Source organism: Balaenoptera ricei, chromosome 20, assembly GCF_028023285.1.
Source record: "Balaenoptera ricei isolate mBalRic1 chromosome 20, mBalRic1.hap2, whole genome shotgun sequence".
In the NCBI taxonomy this organism is placed as follows: domain Eukaryota; kingdom Metazoa; phylum Chordata; class Mammalia; order Artiodactyla; family Balaenopteridae; genus Balaenoptera; species Balaenoptera ricei.
This window is the reverse complement of record NC_082658.1, coordinates 17,200,945-17,221,322: the sequence shown is the minus strand read 5'-3', so window position 1 is coordinate 17,221,322 and position 20,378 is coordinate 17,200,945. Positions and strand designations below refer to the sequence as shown.

General features: G+C 38.6%; 1 protein-coding gene across 1 annotated transcript in view; it reads right to left on the bottom strand.

Annotated features, from left to right (window-relative positions):
- The window catches only part of NSF (N-ethylmaleimide sensitive factor, vesicle fusing ATPase), a 161,432-nt gene that overhangs the window by 10,126 nt on the left and 130,928 nt on the right, over window positions 1-20,378 (bottom strand). The window contains exons 16-17 of the mRNA XM_059907700.1: window positions 20,232-20,298; window positions 17,912-17,991 (exon numbers count right to left, since the gene is read on the bottom strand). Coding sequence (XP_059763683.1) covers window positions 17,912-17,991; window positions 20,232-20,298 — 147 coding nt within the window. The remainder of the gene's footprint in view (window positions 1-17,911; window positions 17,992-20,231; window positions 20,299-20,378) is intronic.

Genomic DNA, 20,378 nt, shown 5'->3' with positions numbered 1-20,378 from the left:
TCTTAGAAACTCAGGGCATTAAAATAAATGAGAAAATTTAAAAATTATGTGAAAGTTAAATTAAATGTAGGAAAAGAGTTTAAGAAATTGAAGATCAGATGCCAAAACAATTTCCATTGGGGTTTTGTAAATATTAAACCACTATTGCTAACAAGGCGTGCTAGCCTTTCTCAGTCTTACTGATTTTATTTTGTCCATCTGTTGTGCCAAGAATGGATGGTGCACCAATGTAAACAAAGGCCTAACCAAAGAAACAAGGGTGAGGCTTTCTGGTGCAATTAGTAACTGGCATATCAAATGCCTGTGCAAAGACTGTGAGAGAGAAGTATACCGCTGAAGTATACACATTAAAGGGTAATCATTGTTATTATTCAAGAAACCAACTAGCTAAAAATCAAACACATTGTCAACAGACCTTTACCAAGCCCCTGGATGAATACGGAATAGACCTTGTATATACAGAGAGACAGATACAAAACAGATCATTATAATACAATATGGAAAGGTAGAGGTATGGCACATAGGATGTCATGGTAGAGGGAAGAAACGTGTGGCAGAGAAACATCTTTTTCTCTGGAAGAGACAATATCTGAACCGAGTCTTAAGGAGTGAGTGGGGTGATTAGGAGGCGAAGGGGAAGGACATCCAAGCCAGAAGGAGCAGAAATAGATAAATCCAAAGGCAAAATAACAAAAACAAAAACTGGGGTGTTGGGGTAATTACGAACACATAAAGATGTATAAACTTCTACTGTGTAACAGAAAAGTGGTGCTTTTACACTCGAACTATTTCTCAACTATTTTAAAATTCTGTTTGTAAACTTAGGAACATATCCTTGAAGGCTCATAGATGCCAAAAGCCACACAGGCTGGTATATCTTCATTACAATTAAAGATAACTGTTACTTTGCTTTTTTCCTTAGGTTTTTTTTTTTTTTAAATTAATTAATTAATTAATTAATTTATGGCTGTGTTGGATCTTCGTTTCTGTGCGAGGGCTTTCTCTAGTTGCGGCAAGTGGGGACCACTCCTCATCGCGGTGCGCAGGCCTCTCATTATCGCAGCCTCTCTTGTTGCGGAGCACAGGCTCCAGACGCGCAGGCTCAGCAATTGTGGCTCACGGGCCCAGCTGCTCCGCGGCATGTGGGATCTTCCCAGACCAGGGCTCGAACCCGTGTCCCCTGCATTGGCAGGCAGATTCTCAACCACTGCACCACCAGGGAAGCCCCTTTCCTTAAGGTTTTTAATGTTCCATAGTCCATAATTCCAACCCCCTCATCTTGCCCCTCTCTTACAGAGGACAACATTGGTCCTAGAAGAATGGCTTCTTACCCATTCCAGAAGGCTGGAATTGCCATTTTCCTAGTGAAACTCTGTCTTACGTTACCAGTGACTGTGCTCTTCAGAGTGTTAAGACTGGGAAATGTAGAGCAACTCATAATGGAGATGTTAATTTATGTTCTGCTTTTCTTCTTGTTTAACAAGACTGCAAACACTGCAGAGAGGTCATGACCCAGGGAAGTTCAGGCCTTGACTTGTAAGCATCATCTTTAAGAAAACACCGAAAAACATTACCAAATAATTAAATTGTGCTGGGTCATTCTGTATATTAATTAGTGGTGATACTCATGAGGAAGCTTTACCATGAAAAACCAGCTCTGAATATATTAATATCATAAATCACATTGGAGAACATTTTGGAGAAAAAGTTGCCAGCAGCATGAAATGAGAAGGCCAGCTTTAAAAATGAAAGTAGAGCTCAACCCAGAAAGAGAAATCCAACTACTAGTGGCTACTAGTCTGAGTCTATAACGCCAAAACATGCCCCTTGATGGAAAGAAAAAAAGCTGAGTGACAACTTACTTGGAAAAAATTGTTCCCAGCATACTCTTCACTGAGATTTTCTAGTTCTGATGCAATAAAGAAAAGGCCTAAATAAAACGACTATCTGCCAATCGGATTATGATAAACATTGTTCCAAGGTTAAATAAGTATTAGTTAACTAATTCTTAGTACCATAAGAAGCAACTCAGGTGAAAACATTACCATGAAAAAGGCAGGGCTCAGTCAGGTGTTGATCCTTCAGAAAAACCACTTCTTTACATGATGAAGAATGAGCCAAGTACTAAGCAGTATCTAAGCCTTTTGCCACACAAAGGACTAACCAGATAATCCACACCCTTTCATAGGTCCTGCCCATTGATTGGCCCCAATAAACTGATTTGCAACAAAAGTTCATGTGGAAGAAAGCTTTTTTTCCCTCCCTTAAATAAAAATGCCACCAGTATAATAACTGCAGTGAAATGGAAGGGCTGATTTTAACCTGCTAACAAAAGTAAAGTCAGTTATGCAGTAAAGAAAGGCCAATTATTTCCATATCATTCAATGCTGAGCAAGGGCAATACACCCTTGGTAAGAAGAATGAATTGTGAACAACTGGAAACCCTGAAATGGATTAAGAAGTGAGTGTGCCAGGGGCCTTAAACTTTATTTTCTGGTTGTTAGAATTTGAGCCTTTTGTAAACAAAAGTGAACATTTTCAGAATTCACAATTTATAAGCCCAGTAAGTTAAAGATAAAATAGATTAGTTGATCAGACCATTAACATGAATTGACTCTGTTTGGGTATTTATGGAATTATGAGATTCAGCTTGTGCCTCTAAAGTGAGTACAATCTGGCTGGGGAGACCAAGTAAATATTCAGGGACCACTACTAAGTAACACACCAGCAAACATAAATGAATAATGCTGAGGGGACACAGCTTATGGGCACAGCTTCACTGGCATGGGGTCATCTGGGAAGATTCCTGTAGTATCGCAGAGACACTGATGAAGAGGAAGGAGGCCCTGGAGGAGAAGGGACAGGTCTTCCATGCTCCTAATTCCCATGTGGGTGGTGGAGGCAGCTGAGCCAGAGCCCTCAGGGCTGAAAACGGTCTTTTTAGAGAGATGGGGAGTAGGCAGCCAACCGAAGGAAGACTCAGAATGCCAAACTAAGAAAGGAGATTTAGTATAAAAAGCAACAGGAAACTAAAGAAGGTGCTGGAGGAGGAAGAACTGTGATGACGAGAAAGATGATCCCAGCAGCTTCATGCTGGGCAGCCGGCAGCCTGTGAGGGGGCTGCTGCAGGAGAGACAGCTCTGAGAAAGGGTCTCAGAGTGAGCGCGCCCAGGAAGGGTCGGCGCCTCGCCATCAGTGATGCACACACACGCCTTCCATTTCAACGCAAGCCCAAGGTGGGCAGAAAGCAAGGGAGGAGAGGCAAGTCCCCTGCTGGACAGGTGGCTTGGTGCCACACAAAAAGTACAGGCTCCACCATTCATAGCTGGGTGATTTGGGCTAGATCACTGAACTTCTCAGCACCTGTTTCTTCCTCAACCGTAAAAACGGGATTAAAAATCCTACCTACTTGTCAGAGTAGAGCATGAGGTGAGAATGCGTGGGGGAGGGAGGCCTTTGCCATCACTGTCAGAGGAGGCAGGAATGAAAGGAAGTGAGAGCTTGAACAATGGTCTTGAGAGGAACCTGAAGAATTGTCCTCTGCCTGGGATGTCAGGAATCTATGACATCGGGTCGGGTGGGTGAGCAGTGGGGCACCTGAGAATTCCTCTCTTCCCAACAATGCAGGCACTGGCCGCAAACGACGCCAAGAGAGTGCATTCTCCCAGAGGGCCAAGATTCACTCTGCATTAAGGGGAAATGAGCGCGCAGATCTTCAGCTTAATGACGGTTACGTCAAGGCCCAGACGAGGCCTGAAGCTAAAGATCAAACAGCCCTCAGAAGCAGCCGTGACAGCAGGTTGAGAGTGAGGGGCCTCGGTGAGAGGCAGGGACTCTGAGGAAGAAATCAGCTCAGGGCAGAGGATGTGAAGCTTTTCTGGTAAGAGGTGCTTCAGTTTGTCACTTACACTAGTTTCATTCTTGAAATGGGAGTAATGTCTGATACTTTAACTTAGTTTGTTATTATTCAGTGCAGGTTAAATAAAAAATTCTATCCACCATAGAGCTTATACAACTTTACCACTGCATTTATTTGCAAGTCTGAATCTTGTCTCTAGCCTGTCAGCTCCCTGGGGGCGGGGCCATGTTTTATTCATCTCTGTCCTTGCAGGTCTTTAGCACAGCATGCCTGGCACGCAGAAGATACTCTGATGTTCCCTCTACCTAGAATGCTCTTCCCTTATACATCCACATGGTTCTCTGCCTCAAAGTCAGGGCTCTGCTCCAGTGTCACCTTTCCCACAAGGCCTACCCCCCCACCCCCACTTCATCTCCCTTTATCCTGCTCTTTCCCCCCACAAGTAGGGATCACCTCTTAACATACTATATACTTTACTCATTTACTGTCTTTACTTATTTATTCTATTTATTGCTGGCCTTCCCTCATAAGGACAGGACTTGTGTCTGTTTGGTTTCACTGATGGATCCAGGGCTAGCATAGTGCCTTGAACATAGTGACAAGTTGATACATTTGTGTTGAATGAATGAATGGTGATCTCAGTGTAGGTTTCAAGGGCCGCAGATCACTCCTTCCTTGTTACACTTCTCTTCTGGCCCTGGAATAATGCACACTATACCAAATGTTCAACAGGAAAATAACTACCATTTCAGAGTCTATACATCTGAGCCCCAAGTGTTGAATACTATGATAACAAGTCAACAAGTTTTAAAGAAAACAATCCAGAATGATCAGCATGTATGCTTCATTTACAATATAACTAGATGCAAAGGATGTCATACCGCTTTCTCTTAGCTAATCAACTGATCGTCAATAGTTAAGCTATTCATAACTATTCATAATACAGACTTCTCTAACAGAGAAAAGATAAGACTCATTAGACGCCATTAATTTAAGCTAGCGAGGTAAGTATTATTAAGCATCTCCTACAACTCTTGGTTTCCCCTAATCAAGGGAAAAATTTGACTACTATTAAAAACAACCAAGAGTCTGGACAGTGAAAGGAGAGGAATTGGGGCCACTTTGCATATCCTGCATGCATTTGATTTCTCACGCTCCAATGTCTGTAACTTCTTTTTTTGCTAGTTAAATGTTTAAGTTGAATACCAAAGGAAGGATGTTTCAAATAAATCATGTTACAACTAGGCAGACAACTACATTTAAACTCTCCATTAGATTTTACCCTGAAGCAAATTCTTAGCCTACTGTCTTTGTAACCATCCTCCTGGTGCTGCAGGCAGGACAGAGGACGATAAAGAGGGGGAATTCATAATGCACATGGAATATGAAATGAGAAACTTCACCCCAAATAATTTTTAAAAATTACTACAGGCAAGAGCAGACCACTTTGAGATATTAAAGAATATTTTAGTACCAGTTTGTGAAAAAGACATGGAATCATCAGATTTTATACTCAGAGCAGCTCTGAAAGCTTGCCTAGTTCTCTCCTCCTCCCTCTCCTCTCCTGGCTATTTTGTAGGTGAGAAACGGGAGTAAGATTTTACATCCAAGGAGGGAGCTGAAACCAGAGTTCAGGCCTCACCGATATTCCCACTATGCTTTGCTGTCCATTCTTATTTGTGTAATTTTTAACTTATATCAGCAATGGCTTATCTCTTAATTATGAGTTAGATAGATATATCACCTAGAAATTACGACCTCTGAGCTCTTAGGAGAAAAGGTTAAATAAATTAAGAAAATGAAGATGTACTGACGTACAGTATTCTTAGTGCCCAGTTTTGTAGGTGCTCTCTCATTAGAAACTTAATTAAGATGATCACTGATTCATCAGCAAATCCAAACTCTTCCACCTGGCACCCACAATAGACTTTCCCTCCCTCCCTCCACTTTTAGCTTGAGATGCCCTAAAATGACCCCTGTGCTCTAATCAGTTCAATTTTCTTCTTCTTTCTCATTTAACTTCTACCTCTGTGATTTTTTTTTTTAAATTTATTTATTTTTGGCTGCGTTGGGTCTTCGTTGCTGCGCGCAGGCTTTCTCTAGTTGCTTTGAGCAGGGGCTATTCTTTGTTGCGGTGTGCGTGCTTCTCATTGCGGTGGCTTCTCTTGTTGTGGAGCACAGGCTCTAGGTGCGTAGGCTTCAGTAGTTGTAGCACGTGGGCTCAGTAGTTGTGCTCGCCAGCTCTAGAGCGCAGGCTCAGTAGTTGTGGCGCACGGGCTTAGTTGCTCCACAGCATGTGGGATCTTCCCAGACCAGGGCTCGAACCCGTGTCCCCTGCACTGGCAGGCGGACTCTTAACCACTGTGCCACCAGGGAAGTCCCTAACTCTGTGATTTTTATCCATAGCATTCCTCTTTATTAAAATGCTTTCCAGAGTTTTCTACCAGTTTGCAATTATCCCTTATGTTCAAGATATTTCAGAACTTGCCTTCTCTCCACATTCTGCCCTCCTTTAACCCTACACAACCCAGTTTGCTCCTTCAGGCTCCACCCTCTTCGAGCATGGATTCAATGTGCCCAGTAAAAACACCTCATTTATCTGGAGGCCAATTTACTGAACAATTTCAACTATCTAGAACATAGCCAAGAACCAAGATATATGCAAAATTCTCTAACTTCTAGAACTGAAAAAACACAATAAATGAGGTTCAAGTGACTACTCACAGGTAGTACCAACTTATCCACTGGGCACAGCGGGCACAGTGGGCACAGGGGCAAGGGCCCACAAAAATATTCTAATTTCTTCTAAAATCAGAAGAAAAATAAAAGAACTTTCAGGTTGAGGAAAATGTTTTAAATACCAACAGTTGGAAAATAAAAGTTTAACATTTTTTTTATGAAGAAAGGGACCCAGGGACTTCACGACATGGCCCTGCTGGCAGGAAGCTCCTCCGGCTCTCTCTCATCAGAGCCTAGTTGCTCTCACTTTACAGACAACTCAAGGGTCCTGGAGGTTGCCTTTCTTAGCTCACAGCTGACAAGAAGCAGCAAATTAGACGAGGGGGAATTGTCAGAGGCAGGCAGACTGACACAACTCACTTGAATTCCTCAAGTAAAAGCTGATAGCAAAACCATTAAAAACAAGAAAAAGTACAACAAACTCAAAAAAACAGGGCACACTGGGCCTACTTAATGACTCCCAGGGCCAAGTCCTCTACATTCCAATAGTTCTTGCATAATCGCCATGTGATTATGGTTTGTAATGAAGATCCTTATTCATTAACGTAGTGTTTATAATACTTTGCTTCAGACACCAAAGATGTATGTAGCATTTCTTTCCTTTTAAAAAAGGCTAAAGTATAACAGCAATTGATATTTAAAGAGGTTAAGCTTCAGTCATTTCGGAAAAATGAAGCCTTTGATTTCCTACTAATTCCTATTCTTCCCTCCAGTGAAACTGAATATGCCATATGAAGCCTAAGATAAGTAACTGTACACAAAACGCATCCGTAAATTCCCAAGTACCAGTTAGTATGTAAATAATAAAAATGTGCTGGTTCTGGCGCAGGCACACCCTTCACCATCTCTGCCCAGCGCTGCAGAGCTGGAATTCCTCAGCACAGCACAATGGTCCTCATCAATCTCCCTGTCACTCATCTTTCAAGACCAGGATCAAGAACTACTATTTGTGAAATATTTGCAGATTTTCTCAGGTAAAATGGACCATACTTTCCTCCATAGTCCACTGGAACCCACATGAGTTATAAAACTTAACTATTTACATCATCACGTTTACACATCTTTCACCCTCACTGGATTGTGTCAGGGACACCAGTTGGCCTGCATACAAATAAGAAAAAAAATACCCCTACTAGGTGGATGAATTAGAAAAAAGCAGTCATCTAGGTATATGTAGCCACCCTTGTCCCCCATCTCCTAAAGCCCCAGCACCTTGTATGAGTAAAAAGGCACCCCTTTTCCTCTTCCTCAGGGCTAGGGTTGCCAGATAAAGCCCTGAGTATAAGTATGTCCCAAACAATGCATGGGATATACTTACACTAAAAGATTATTTGGTGTCTTTCTGAAATTCAAATTTAACTTGGCATCCTATATCCTCATGTACTAAATGTGGCAACCCTACTCAGCTGGGCAGTTACAGCCCACGTCAGGGTACACAGCTCACAGGGCAACTGGAGTGTGGGCCGGATGTTAACCCCCACTTGCCAGTTGACCTTGTGCACAGCTTGTGCCCAAACTGCACAACTGAATAGGTGGTCCTGGATTATGAGCTCTTTGAGGGCAGGTGGCATGTCTGATTCATCTTTGTTATTTCTATAGTACAGAACAAAAGTTTATTACATGTACATCCTAATAAAAGCATATATTCCCTAAAGAAATATTTCAAACTTGCATTTCAAAAGAAATATTTTTGGATAGAAAGAAACTTCTCATCTCCTTTCCATGAAGCTTAGTAGAACTGTCACCATCTATCCTGGTCAACCTTGGTCACATTGGCATTCAACCATCGTTAAGTTCAGCCTGGAAGCACAGCACTGAGCTGAATGCCAGGTGGGTGTCCAAGGACAACCGTGAGAGTCAGGAGGCACTTACATACACACTTTTACTCGCAGGACCACAGAGTATCTTACACACCAGACCTTAAATTAAATCAGCCTTAAAGAAAAAACAAGGCTAACAAAATATATTGCACACAGACAAGCTTAGATACAAAGGTAGATTCATTTAACTGTTATTGTTAGTCAAGCAGCAAGTTAGTTGCAAAGGACTGGAATTTTGACAGTTATACTGCTGAGTTAAAAATAAAAACAACTGTATACACATTAAGTTTTTATTTTTCCTGATTATAAAGTAACAAATGCTTATTGTAGAAAATGTATAAAATGTAAGAAATAATAAAGCAGAAAAACCCACCTACGACCTACCATCTAAGTAAGATCAGTTGTCTTTAAGATGGAGAAATAATAGAACTTCCTTTAACTTTTGTTTTTCTCTTCATTCTTTTTAAAAATTCCTTTTTTGTACATTTTAAAATGGACACCAACTAATAGAATAATAAATGCATTAAAATATGGGGAGGATGAGCAACTTTTTTTTCAAAATTTGGAGGCAATCACAGAAAACAATTTTGGCATATTTCCTCCAGTCTTTTTTTCTTCATAACTGAAATCACACTTAGAGAATAACTGAGGATTAAGTGGAAGGTGATCTGATCCTTAGGCAGGCAGTTTCTGACACAGGCCCACTTTACCTAGATAATGGATCACTAGCGGGGCGGCCACCAAGCTGTTCATCTCCCTGCTCTGACTGGTATTTCACCCTGTTCTCCCTTCCCATTGTTACTCCTTACTTGGGGAACTGGCACCCTTCTTCCACCTGCTCCAGGGCTGCCCCAGCAGGATCTGCAGGGGCCCGATGGCTGGCAGCTGGAGGGAAAGGAAGCTGCCATTCCTGCTGACATTTCTAGGGCTGGCTTCTTCCCAGCAGCCACCTGGAGCCTAGCTCCTTTGATATGGGTTGGTTACTTTGCTGGTTTTACGGATTTTTTGTGTGAGGAAAGACAGAGTCAGGGTTTTCTTTAAAGTGAATAATAAACTAACAATTGAGTTGTGATTTGCAGTTTACAAAGAACTATAATCAACATTTATCTTATTTAATTCTCACGATCTAAATATTAAATATTACTACTGTTCCCGTTTTACAATGAGAAGATTGAGGCTCAGAAATTAAGTGACTGAATTCAAGTTCAAGTCTTCAAATTCTAACTTCTGAGCTCTTATTTACACTGCCAATGCCAGTTCTACATGTAGACTCACCATGTTTAAGACATCCATTCAACAAATATCATCATCTATGTAGCCTAAATAGGTCTGCAAAGAGAGAGAGAGGGGAAGAGAAGAAGAGAGGAAGAGAGGAAGGAAGGAAGGGAGGAAGGAAGGGAAGGGAAGGGAGGGGGGAGGGAGGGGGCAGGGAGGGAGGAAGGAAGGAAGGGGAGGGAGGGAAGGAAGGAAGAGGAGGAAGGAAGAAAGGAAAGGAAGGAAGGGAGGAAGGAAAGAAGGAAGGGGAGGAAGGAAGGAAGGAAGGAAGGAAGGGGAGGAAGGAAGGAAGGGGAGGAAGGAAGGAAGGAAGGGGAGGAAGAGAGAAAGAGAAAGAAAGAAAGGAAGGGAGGGTCTAGGCAGATTGTCTGGAGCTTTCCTTGTGAAAAGCACTCTTGACATTTGCCATTCCCCAATGTGAGTGGTAAGCAGGATTGTCAAAATGAAAGCATGGTTACAGACCAAGCTGTGACGTGAAAAGATCAAGGCCTTGTTCCATCTACATTCTAATAACTATCAGGAATATTGACAGATTGTTTTGGACCCTTTGTAAGCTTCCCCTTATTGGTTCTTCTCACCCAATAGTTGTTATGCCATATAGTATAAACCCTTACAGATCTTCAAAGATCTGTGTATTTGTTTTGGGGACAGGAAGGTAGAAGAGAAGCTGTGAAATGTTATTCTGTTCCACCTTGGATTAGAAAAAGAGGTGAACTTTAGTCACAAGCAACAGGTAGCTACAGGGAAAAAGGACGTAGGGGGGCCAGTCCCTGGAGGCTAAGGACGAGTGTAATAGGTAGTGTCCTTGGGATCCCACAATGGCCAGAAGCCCTGGCCCTCTCTCTACTCCTCACGCTGCTGAACTCTGAAATTCCTGTTTCTACTTCATTCTCCCTTTTATAATAGGGATCTCCAATCCCCAGACCAGAGTATTTGTCTTAGGACTCAGGAAGCTTCTAAATTTCAGTGAATGGGCGATGGGGAAGCAGGGTGCCTCTACTTCTTTTTCCAGTATTGCAAATGAGAGAAGTTGAACCTGGGCATTCCAACTTGAAACTCTAAACTCACTTTCCATGGAAATTTGCTATATACAGTTACATTCTTTAGTTTTCCTATCTTACATGCTAAAGAGGTTCTGTGGACTATCTAAAGGCACCTCTTTTCTTAAAACAACAACAGCTGGGAAATACATTTCTAGTTCTATACAACAGCCTTAATAAAATACTAAACCCCTAAGAACTTTGAAACATTAAGAAAACAGGAAGAAACAGAATTTTAGATGTCAACCCTTAGGCTCCAAGCAATGAGAACATTCAAATCACGCAAGAGAAACATTCACCCTTTTTTAAGGATAGGACTTTATAAACTGATTCTTTACAAATGACATTCTCTGTGGCCAACAGCATACTCCTACTTCTCAGTAACTCTATGCTTTTCACAATAAGGCATTAATACCTTATACCTGTGCAGCCGGCAGGTTTACATAGAACTTACATTATGTGAGTTGGCCGTCACTGTGGTAGGTAAGGAGGAATAATCTTCATTTTACAGATGAAGAAATAGACACAAAGGTATTAAGGGACTAGTTCAAGACTAAAACGCCAGATGGCTGTGCTAAGACTCAAACTCAGGTTTTCTGACTCCAAGTCCAATACGATGAGTAAGTTGTGCAGAGAGGATACTCATAACTAGATTCATGGCCCCATGGAACATTATGATGGTATAATCAACACTTTTCTAATGCTGATGTCTAGTCACAGTAATATATTTAAGGCAGTGAGAGAATATTTTGTCTCAGCACCATTAGCATTTTTCTGATTAAAATTTAGATATTTAATTTTGAGTTACCTGAAAATGGTATGTATGTATATATCTATCTTATAATTTTTTGTATTAATTAATACGTATTTTAGATATGCTCTACTGAAAAACAAAACAAAAAACCCTATTTTGAAAACATGGTTTTATTTAGCAGATATCTGCAGCAATGTTTTATGAAAGGACTCACCAAATTTCTTTCACTATTTTTTGATTAACTTGAAATTGTTCTCTCTCTCTCTCTATATATATATATATATTCAATTTACATAGAACTTTCTGAGATAACCTAGTAAGCAAAATATACTTTTAGAGAATTTTTTAAACTATAGTAGCCATCTAACGTCACTGATTTAATGAATGAGAAAACTGGGCTCCTAAACAGTCAAGCATCACACAGATTTTTTATAAAGAAGCCCAATGCAAAAGTCACCACATCAGTGATTACAATTAATGTGTCTGGCAAAATTACTAAACCTCTCTCTTAAAGTGGTTATATATCTTCTTGACTCATATTGTAGTCATTAGCCAGAGTTAATTTTGAACAGATAGACAGAGAGATAATCATGTTTAGGCCTGCGTGATTTGGAGTCTCTTCCATTATTTGCTTATTTTGCTAAAGCAACCCGAAGACTGAAGAGTTGCTTAATATCACCAAGACTTCCTAATAACATATCCGAAGTTAAGATTGCACTGAGATGTCATATAAGGATTACAGAAAAAGCAGTCTTGTAGAGAGACTGGTGATCTTAAATTAAACCCCTGGAGAAACAAATATGTCTGCCTGCGTTCCCATCAGGAGTTTACTAACAGTCTTATTGTTAGTTATACCCTTCCCAGCTCTAAGCCCTACTTCTTTCTTATCAGGTAATATTCTTAAGTGCCAGAGCAGTAAGGAAGTAATTTTTTTCAACAACTTTATTTTTCAGCTAAAATTCTAACAACTGTCAGGTCCAAGTTCTACTTCAGTAATATTGCTATTTTTTTTTTTTTGATTTTTTTTTTATTATTATTTTTATTTTTTTAAACATCTTTATTGAAGTATAATTGCCTTTCAATGGTGTGTTAGCTTCTGCTTTATAACAAAGTGAATCAGTTATACACATAAAATATGTTCCCATATCTCTTCCTTCTTGCATCTCCCTCCCTCCCACCCTCCCCATCCCACCCCTCTAGGTGGTCACAAAGCACAGAGCTGATCTCCCCGTGCTATGCGGCTGCTTCCCACTAGCTATCTATTTTACATTTGGTAGTGTATATATGTCCATGACACTCTCTTACCCTGTCACATCTCACCCCCCCCCCCCTCCCCATATCCTCACGTCCATTCTCTATTAGGTCTGTGTCTTTATTCCCGTCAATATTGCTATTAATTTGGAGTGATCTTCTTTTGTAAAAGTCTACAGTTTCCAAAGAGTTTTCCAGCTGGCATGCTGTGAATGAATTATAAGTGTTCTAAGATACCAATTCTCGTCAGCCCTTGGGAAGGCTGGGTGGCACTTGGCGTGGCTGCATCTCTGGCCAGCTGTGAATGGCCTCATCCACTTACCCAAGTACATCATCAGATGTTATCATTTCCTACATGCCATGATATGAAAAAGGCTGGGAAGCACTGAAGTGAAAAAGGAGTGGTTCTCCATTAGTTACAAGGTTATTCTGGTACATATGGATGAGGTCTTCCAAACTGATTTGCAAAAGTGTCAGGTAAACATTAAAGCAGTCAGGTTAATGGGCTTAACTACTCTCACACTTGTTGAGGAAACTGGAAGTCATGTCATTTTACAGCTGAGGAGTTCCTTTTCAGGCACTTTGTCTCCCAAAAAGAAAAAAAAAGAAGGTGCCAGAAGAGATCTATGAGGAAAATCATAAAGCCGCTGGTGCTGCAGTTTGCAGGAAGATTTACCTGGCCTCACTGCGTTACTACTGCCTCTTCCTTGACACGAAGACTAAGGCTTTCATCCTCCTGATCCTGAAAGGCACATTCCCTTCGACTTCCATAAATCTGCAAAGCTTGAAAAGAGCCCCAGTGTCATCAAGCAAAAGAGACGGCTTTAGGAATCTCACTGTAAGGAGGGGTGTCTTCAAGCCTCTCACTGCTAAGCCGGACATTTCCTAACACTGGACAAATTGTACGTCCAGCTCAGGGAGGGTGAACTGCAGTGGTCTTTTACCCTCCAAGCCAATTGTTAGCTTTTCACAAGAATCAGCAGGGAAGCACATGTGAAACCTCTGTGGTGATGGTGAGCGCCCCCATGCCTTGTGTGACTCTGCATGTAGATGAAGCAGGCTGGGAGCTTTCTTAGCTACTGCTGCTGAGTTCTCAGAGCAGCCCTTTTCTGCGGCGTGGCTCCCTGCTGGGACAGCCCTTTTCAATTTTTCTATCCCCCCTCGATCTCTTCTCCTGCAGAACACAGGGAAACTTGATTGAAATAAAGACTTAGGGAACATGTTTTATTTTCTCCTGTTCAATCCATTTTAGAAAAGCTTTTAATTGGTTTTAAAAAGATGCTAAACAAAATGTGATGATGTTTTTCAGTCTTCATGAACTACAGATACCACTTTTTATACTTTCAAAGGGCTAATAAATCAATCATGAAATTAACTCTCCAGCTAAATTTAAAGCAAATCCACTGAATACTGGGTTCATTAAAAATCTATGCATTTACTTGGAAAAATTTAAAATTCAAAGAAAATTAACCTAGTAACTGAAATCTGACTTGAATTTTTAGTCCTACACTGAAAATCCAAGACCAAAGCAATCACAAAGGGAAAAAAGGAAGGCTTGTGAACTAGTTTTAATAAGCCAATTTACAATGAGGGAGGGGAGATGGGGGAGGGGGAGAAGTAGAAAAAAAGAATATCTTGATACATAACAACATAGTACCCCTGAAGGGATTCTTTTATTTGAGCATGTGCACACATGCACATACAATTTTTCTATGTGAAAGCTGAATTACAACAAATGCAAAATTAAGGATTCTGTGACTGATATGATTACTGTATTGTATGCATGTACAGCTCCTCTTTTGAAAGAAAAATGCCTACAACTTTTCTGTTTTCTTGACAGTGATAAAATAATAGCTTTCTACCAGTCTATGCATCTCTACAACATTCAGATTCATATACTTTTAATATTTAATTGAAAACATCTGAAAAACCTACATGATAATGGTTTGGTAAAGTGAATGCTTCTACTTTAGAATGACAAATAGTCTTGACACTGGATCGGCCTGAAAAATTTTCCCTTATTGTCCTGAGAGAATACAAACTAATTTAAAAAAGCAAGGTGGTACAGAGAAAGCATATTTTTATTTTGTTAAATATATGCCAACTAGAAATATTTTAAACGTTACCTTCTTCTGCCACTGATTCACTTATACAGCAGGTCATCTAGCAGTCCAGGTCAGAGTCACCAAATTCTGATTAAGGACAGGCTGGTAGCCTCTTAAAAGAGAATCCCCACCATTTCCAATCACTAAGGCAACCAGATCTATCTTCTACTTCTTACATGCTCCTATATCCTTCCTTTCCAATCCTTAGAGAAATTCATTCCACAGCCCTTTTTTAAGGATTCAACTCCTGTTTCTAAGATTTCTTCCAAGCTGGGCCATGTATGTTGTATGCTCACTCCTTACCTCTAGCTCTGCATGGAATCCTCCTTTCGTCATTTAAGCTTCTGACACTATCTATCTATGTATCTATCTATCTATTGTAACCATTTTATTAAGATGTAACTCATATAACACACGGTTCACTGACTTAAAGTGTACAATTCAATGGTTTTTAGTAGACTGCACAGATATGTGCAACCATCACTGGAATCAATTTTAGAACGTATTCATCATGCCCCAAAGAAACCCCGTACCCATTATCAGTCACCTCTCATTCTCCCTATCCACCCCTCCAGTCCTAGGCAACCACTGATCTGTATTCTGTCTCTATAGATTTGCCAGTTCTGGACATTTCATGTAAATGGAATCATACAATATGTAGTCATTTGTGACTGGCTTCTTTTGTTTAGCATGTTTTCAAGGTTCATCCATGTTACAGCATGTATTAGTACTTCATTTCTTTTAAATGCCGAATAATACTCCATTGTATGTATATACCATAGTTTATTTTATTTGATGAACATTTGGGTTGTTTCCACTTTTTGGCTATTATGAATAATGCTGCTATGAATATTCATGTACAAGCTTTTGTGTGGATGTATATTTTCATTTCTTTGGGGTATATACCTAGAAATAGAATTGCTGGGTCATATGGTAACTCTAACTTTTTGAGTGCTAGACTGTTTTTCAAAAGCTGCACAATTTACCTATTCCCACCAGCAGTGTATAAGGATTCCAATTTCTCCATATGCATATCAATACTTGTTATTATCTGACTTTTCGATTATGGTAATCCTAGTTGATACAAAGTGATATCTCACTGTGGCTTTGATTTGCATTTCCCTGATGGCTAATGATGTTGAGTATCTTTTTGTGCGCTTATTGGCCATTTGAACCTTACTTATTTTTGAATGTTTTCACTTTAGTCATATCTTGCCAAATATAAACTACAGCAATACTAAATACTCAATCCCACCAAAATGAGGGGACACTCAAAAAATATTTAAAAGTTTATATATATGTGTGTGTGTGTGTGTGTGTGTATATATATATATATATATATATAGTTGAATAAGTTATTCATGAAGCATATCTGTATAAACCTCAGTGCCAGATGCTGTAAGATTTAAAAGCATAAGATAATGTTCCTTTCCTCAAGGGTCTTAAAAATTATTTTTATAAAACAAAAAGTTATTCCTAAGTCTTCATTCAAGATTTTGCAAGTCATTTGTCAACATGTTCTATTTATTTCTATTAATATCTATTTTGGATTACAAATAATTCTCAGGGGATGTCTCTGTTTAAATCCATGTGTATAGTATTATATAAAGGGATAAGCAGTTTAAAAAGTACCATTGAAAAATTATTCTTTCTTCTCTCAAATGGCTTGTAGCATAAATTATTTTTAGCTAAAAAGCTGAATATTATAAGAAGTAAATTTTAATGCCTGGGAAAAGTCTTCTAATCTTATAATTTTTTAAATACTGATTTCATAAAAAGGATTTTTTTTGTGTGTGATATATATATTTTTAAAATTTATTTATTGGGGTTATTTATTTTTATTCTAGAAACTTTAGATATATCTATATACATTTTTTAAATTTTTTTAACATCTTTATTGGAATATAATTGCTTTACAATGGTGTGTTAGTTTCTGCTTTATAACTATATACATATTTTTTGAAGGAATAAGATAAAAATTCTCACTTCTCTAATTTCAGCTTCAATATAAGCTAAAACTCCAACTCCTGGGAATAACAGTTTACAGAAAAATGATTTTAAAAAATCCTTTCACCGTGCAAATATGTAGTAAATTTTCAAGGTTGTTGTATGTTTCTTTTCACTAGTTTAGGGAAAAAAAAAACCTAGAAAGTCAAGACAAGTCCTTTACCTTTAGGTCTAACACATACAACACATATAATTTTAACTGTTAAATTAAATATTAGATTCACCAGCTTAACATTAAATATTTTCCATACAGCTTAGTTTATATCTCTAACTTCAAATATGAGATTCCCATACAGACATTAAGATGTTTTTTAAGTTAGTGCTTCACCCCTTTGTATCTGCCTTTGATTGGCATTTCTTCAAGGTTACAACATGCAGAATCAACCAAGAGAATTCACGTCTTATGTCATAGCCAAACATGCTCTGGCAGCCTCTACATAATTAACATATTTAACCAACCCTCATAGGTTAGTTTAAATGTGTTAACCTATCAAAATCACCAGTCTCCAACAGCCACGTGAGTAAAAACTACAATCACATGAACCAAGGTTCTGGCTATAGATTCACTCTTCAAAAGTGCCACATGACACAAGAAAAATAACTCAAGCTCATCTGTAAAAACTAAAAACAAAACAAAACTCCCTACAGGATGTAAATTACCCCAAATACAAATTCTTAGGAAAACTTATGAAATGAAAAACAAAACAAATGGGAATATGTGTTTAATCCCTTCTACATTAATATCATGTATTAATATCTCTCATGGGAAACGGAGGGACGTAGGGATGTGTAATATGGTGGTGAACTTATAAAGCAACACAGAATACTAACTGAAACTGGGATTTTGAGATCTTCAGAAAAAGAACAGAAAATTTCTCTGATTAAGAAAAGTGATTAAGAAAATCATTTACCTTAAGGCAGAAGGCCAGACCAGACGACCTTTCAAAATCTCTTCAACAAGAAAATTTTATATGTTTATGATAATCTGCTTATTTAGAGAGTGCACCGTTGTATAATTTACTGGAGAAACTCTGTGAAAATGTTCCTTATATTATTTTTACCTGAGGAGGCGCCTTTTTCAGTAACACAAGAAGAGCCTGTAATACCAGATTAGAAAATCGAGGGCCAATAGGGACATAATCTGGAAGAGAAACATTGCTATGTTTAGGGATTCGATATATATATGCACATATTCCAAACATTCTGATTTTTCTGCATAAAGAGTAAACACAGTCCTGGGGGGTGGTGGTGGTGGGATGAACTGGGAGATTGGGATTGACATATATACACCAATATGTATAAAATTGATAACTAATAAGAACCTGCTGTATAAAAATAAGATAAAATAAAATTCAAAAAAAAAGAGTAAACACAGTCCTAAATAACAGTCATGCAACTAACAATAACAAGACAAAATATCTACAATAACTTAAATGCTTAAAATAGTACATAAGAACTCTTATCTGTAAATTTTTTAAAAAGCGTCTAAATATCCATTTTGAGTTCATGTAGATATCTCTGTCTGATATTCAGAGCCAGTTTTTTTTTTTTTTTAAAAAGAAAAAAAAAATCCCCAGGAGTATTTACTAAACATTTCCAAGAAGTTACTGCAAACCATGGTAATACAGTGAGTACACAGGCAACAAAACATGATACTAGAAAATGGGTAGAGGGGGAAATGGCAAGTAATAATAATGTAAGTAAGGTACTTCAATACAACTGAAATGATAGTAAAGCCACTAAGATTGGTCCACAGATGGTGAAGAACAGTGAACTTCTCAAATAACTTTCTACCTGTTAAAACTTCTACCCATCCTTCAAGATTCGACACAAATGCCACCCCCTTTGCTTTCTCTGCATGTTGCACATGCACCCCTGCCCTGTGCTTAGAGCTGCCTTCAGGCATCAGCCCTCTGAAGTCAAAAGTGATCCTCCCTTTTCTGAATATCCAGAACACATGGCACATTCTACTTTGTATTAATTTTTGCCAATGTATGTCATAATGACAGCATCTTACTACTTATTTTTCTGAAACCCTAATAATTCTAGCACAGTGGTAAGGGCTCAGCAAATGCTTACTGAATAAATGAACAAACAAGTACGGATAATAACTATTCATACAAGTGAAAATATACTCAGAGGGCACACATTCCTGACATAGTACTGTTGCTATGACCACACATCTCAATTGTGTTTAGATAAAGGACTTTACACAGAGCTATGAGTATGTGCCTAAAAGCTTTTAAAGAAATAATCCCAGAAACTGAGCTGAAGTGTATCAAAAATAGCAGACCCAAAACCCAGGTCACTAGATAAAACTATTGATTTAAGAAGACCTCATAGATATACCTGCTTTGCTTTGTAATAAACATTGCCTTAGGAAACAGGAAAATAAAGAAGTAATAGAGGACGTAAAGCAAGTCTGAAAATCATGGGAAAAATGTAGTAAGAACAGTTAACGTGAAATCATTACTACACCATTATGGACCCCTTAATGAAGAAGGGGTTAGTTAACCAGAGGTTGGCAGTATTTTCAGATATTTATTAAGTTACCAGGTAGGTTCAATTTCAATCAAGTTTATTATAGCATCCTGAGCCATTGTTACAATGAATTTATTCCAGATTTATCTATTTTTTGCAATGAAATAAAATGTAAGAGTAATAACACTGTTCTGGCATTTGTTTGTGGAATACATCTTATGAGCTGAGTACAGGGACTGTTTTATTCATCTTTGTATTCTGTAGGAGTGCACTTAAACACAGGAGATGTTTAATAGGTATTTTTAAAAATTACTGTAGAGCACTTTTAACTTTCAGAATGTTTTTAACTTTCACAATATTATCTCATTTTTGTCTTTACAATTACTCTGTGGGATAAGTAAGGAAGAGAATACAGTCTCTTTTTTATGTGAGCAGAAACTGATGTACAAAGAGCTTACAACTTCTGCCCCAAGTGTTATAGCTAACCTGTAGATTTCACTCCAATCCTAAACCCTTCTTTCCTTAGTTCTGTCAAAGTTCACAAATGGAATCCCTGAGCTACAGACAGCTCAGAAATAGTATACAGCAAATATATCCATCAACTAAAATTACTAATCATTTATTATGGGCAGGGAACTCTGTGGAAGATACAAAATGATATGAGACATGGGCCCTTATAGGAAAGCAGTTTATAATGTAGCTACGGTCATTAAGGCATATTTAACATGAATACCATTGTTGACTTCAGATATAAGAGATAGTGTTATATTTCCTTATTAGACAAAGAAAGGTATTTCTATTGCCCTATAGATTATAAACACCCGTATTTTTCTCTTGTAATTTGTGAGACATTAGCTGTAATGTGGCAAGGATAATACAATGGCAAAAGTTATGACTCACCAAGCAGTCTCTCAATGTCATCCACAACCACACAACTGAGCTGGGATTTATATGCATCATCAAAGATCTAGAAGAAAGCAAAGCCATTTATTATCTCACTGCCCTCCATAATTATGACAATTTCCAAGAAGATAAAATTTAGCTAAT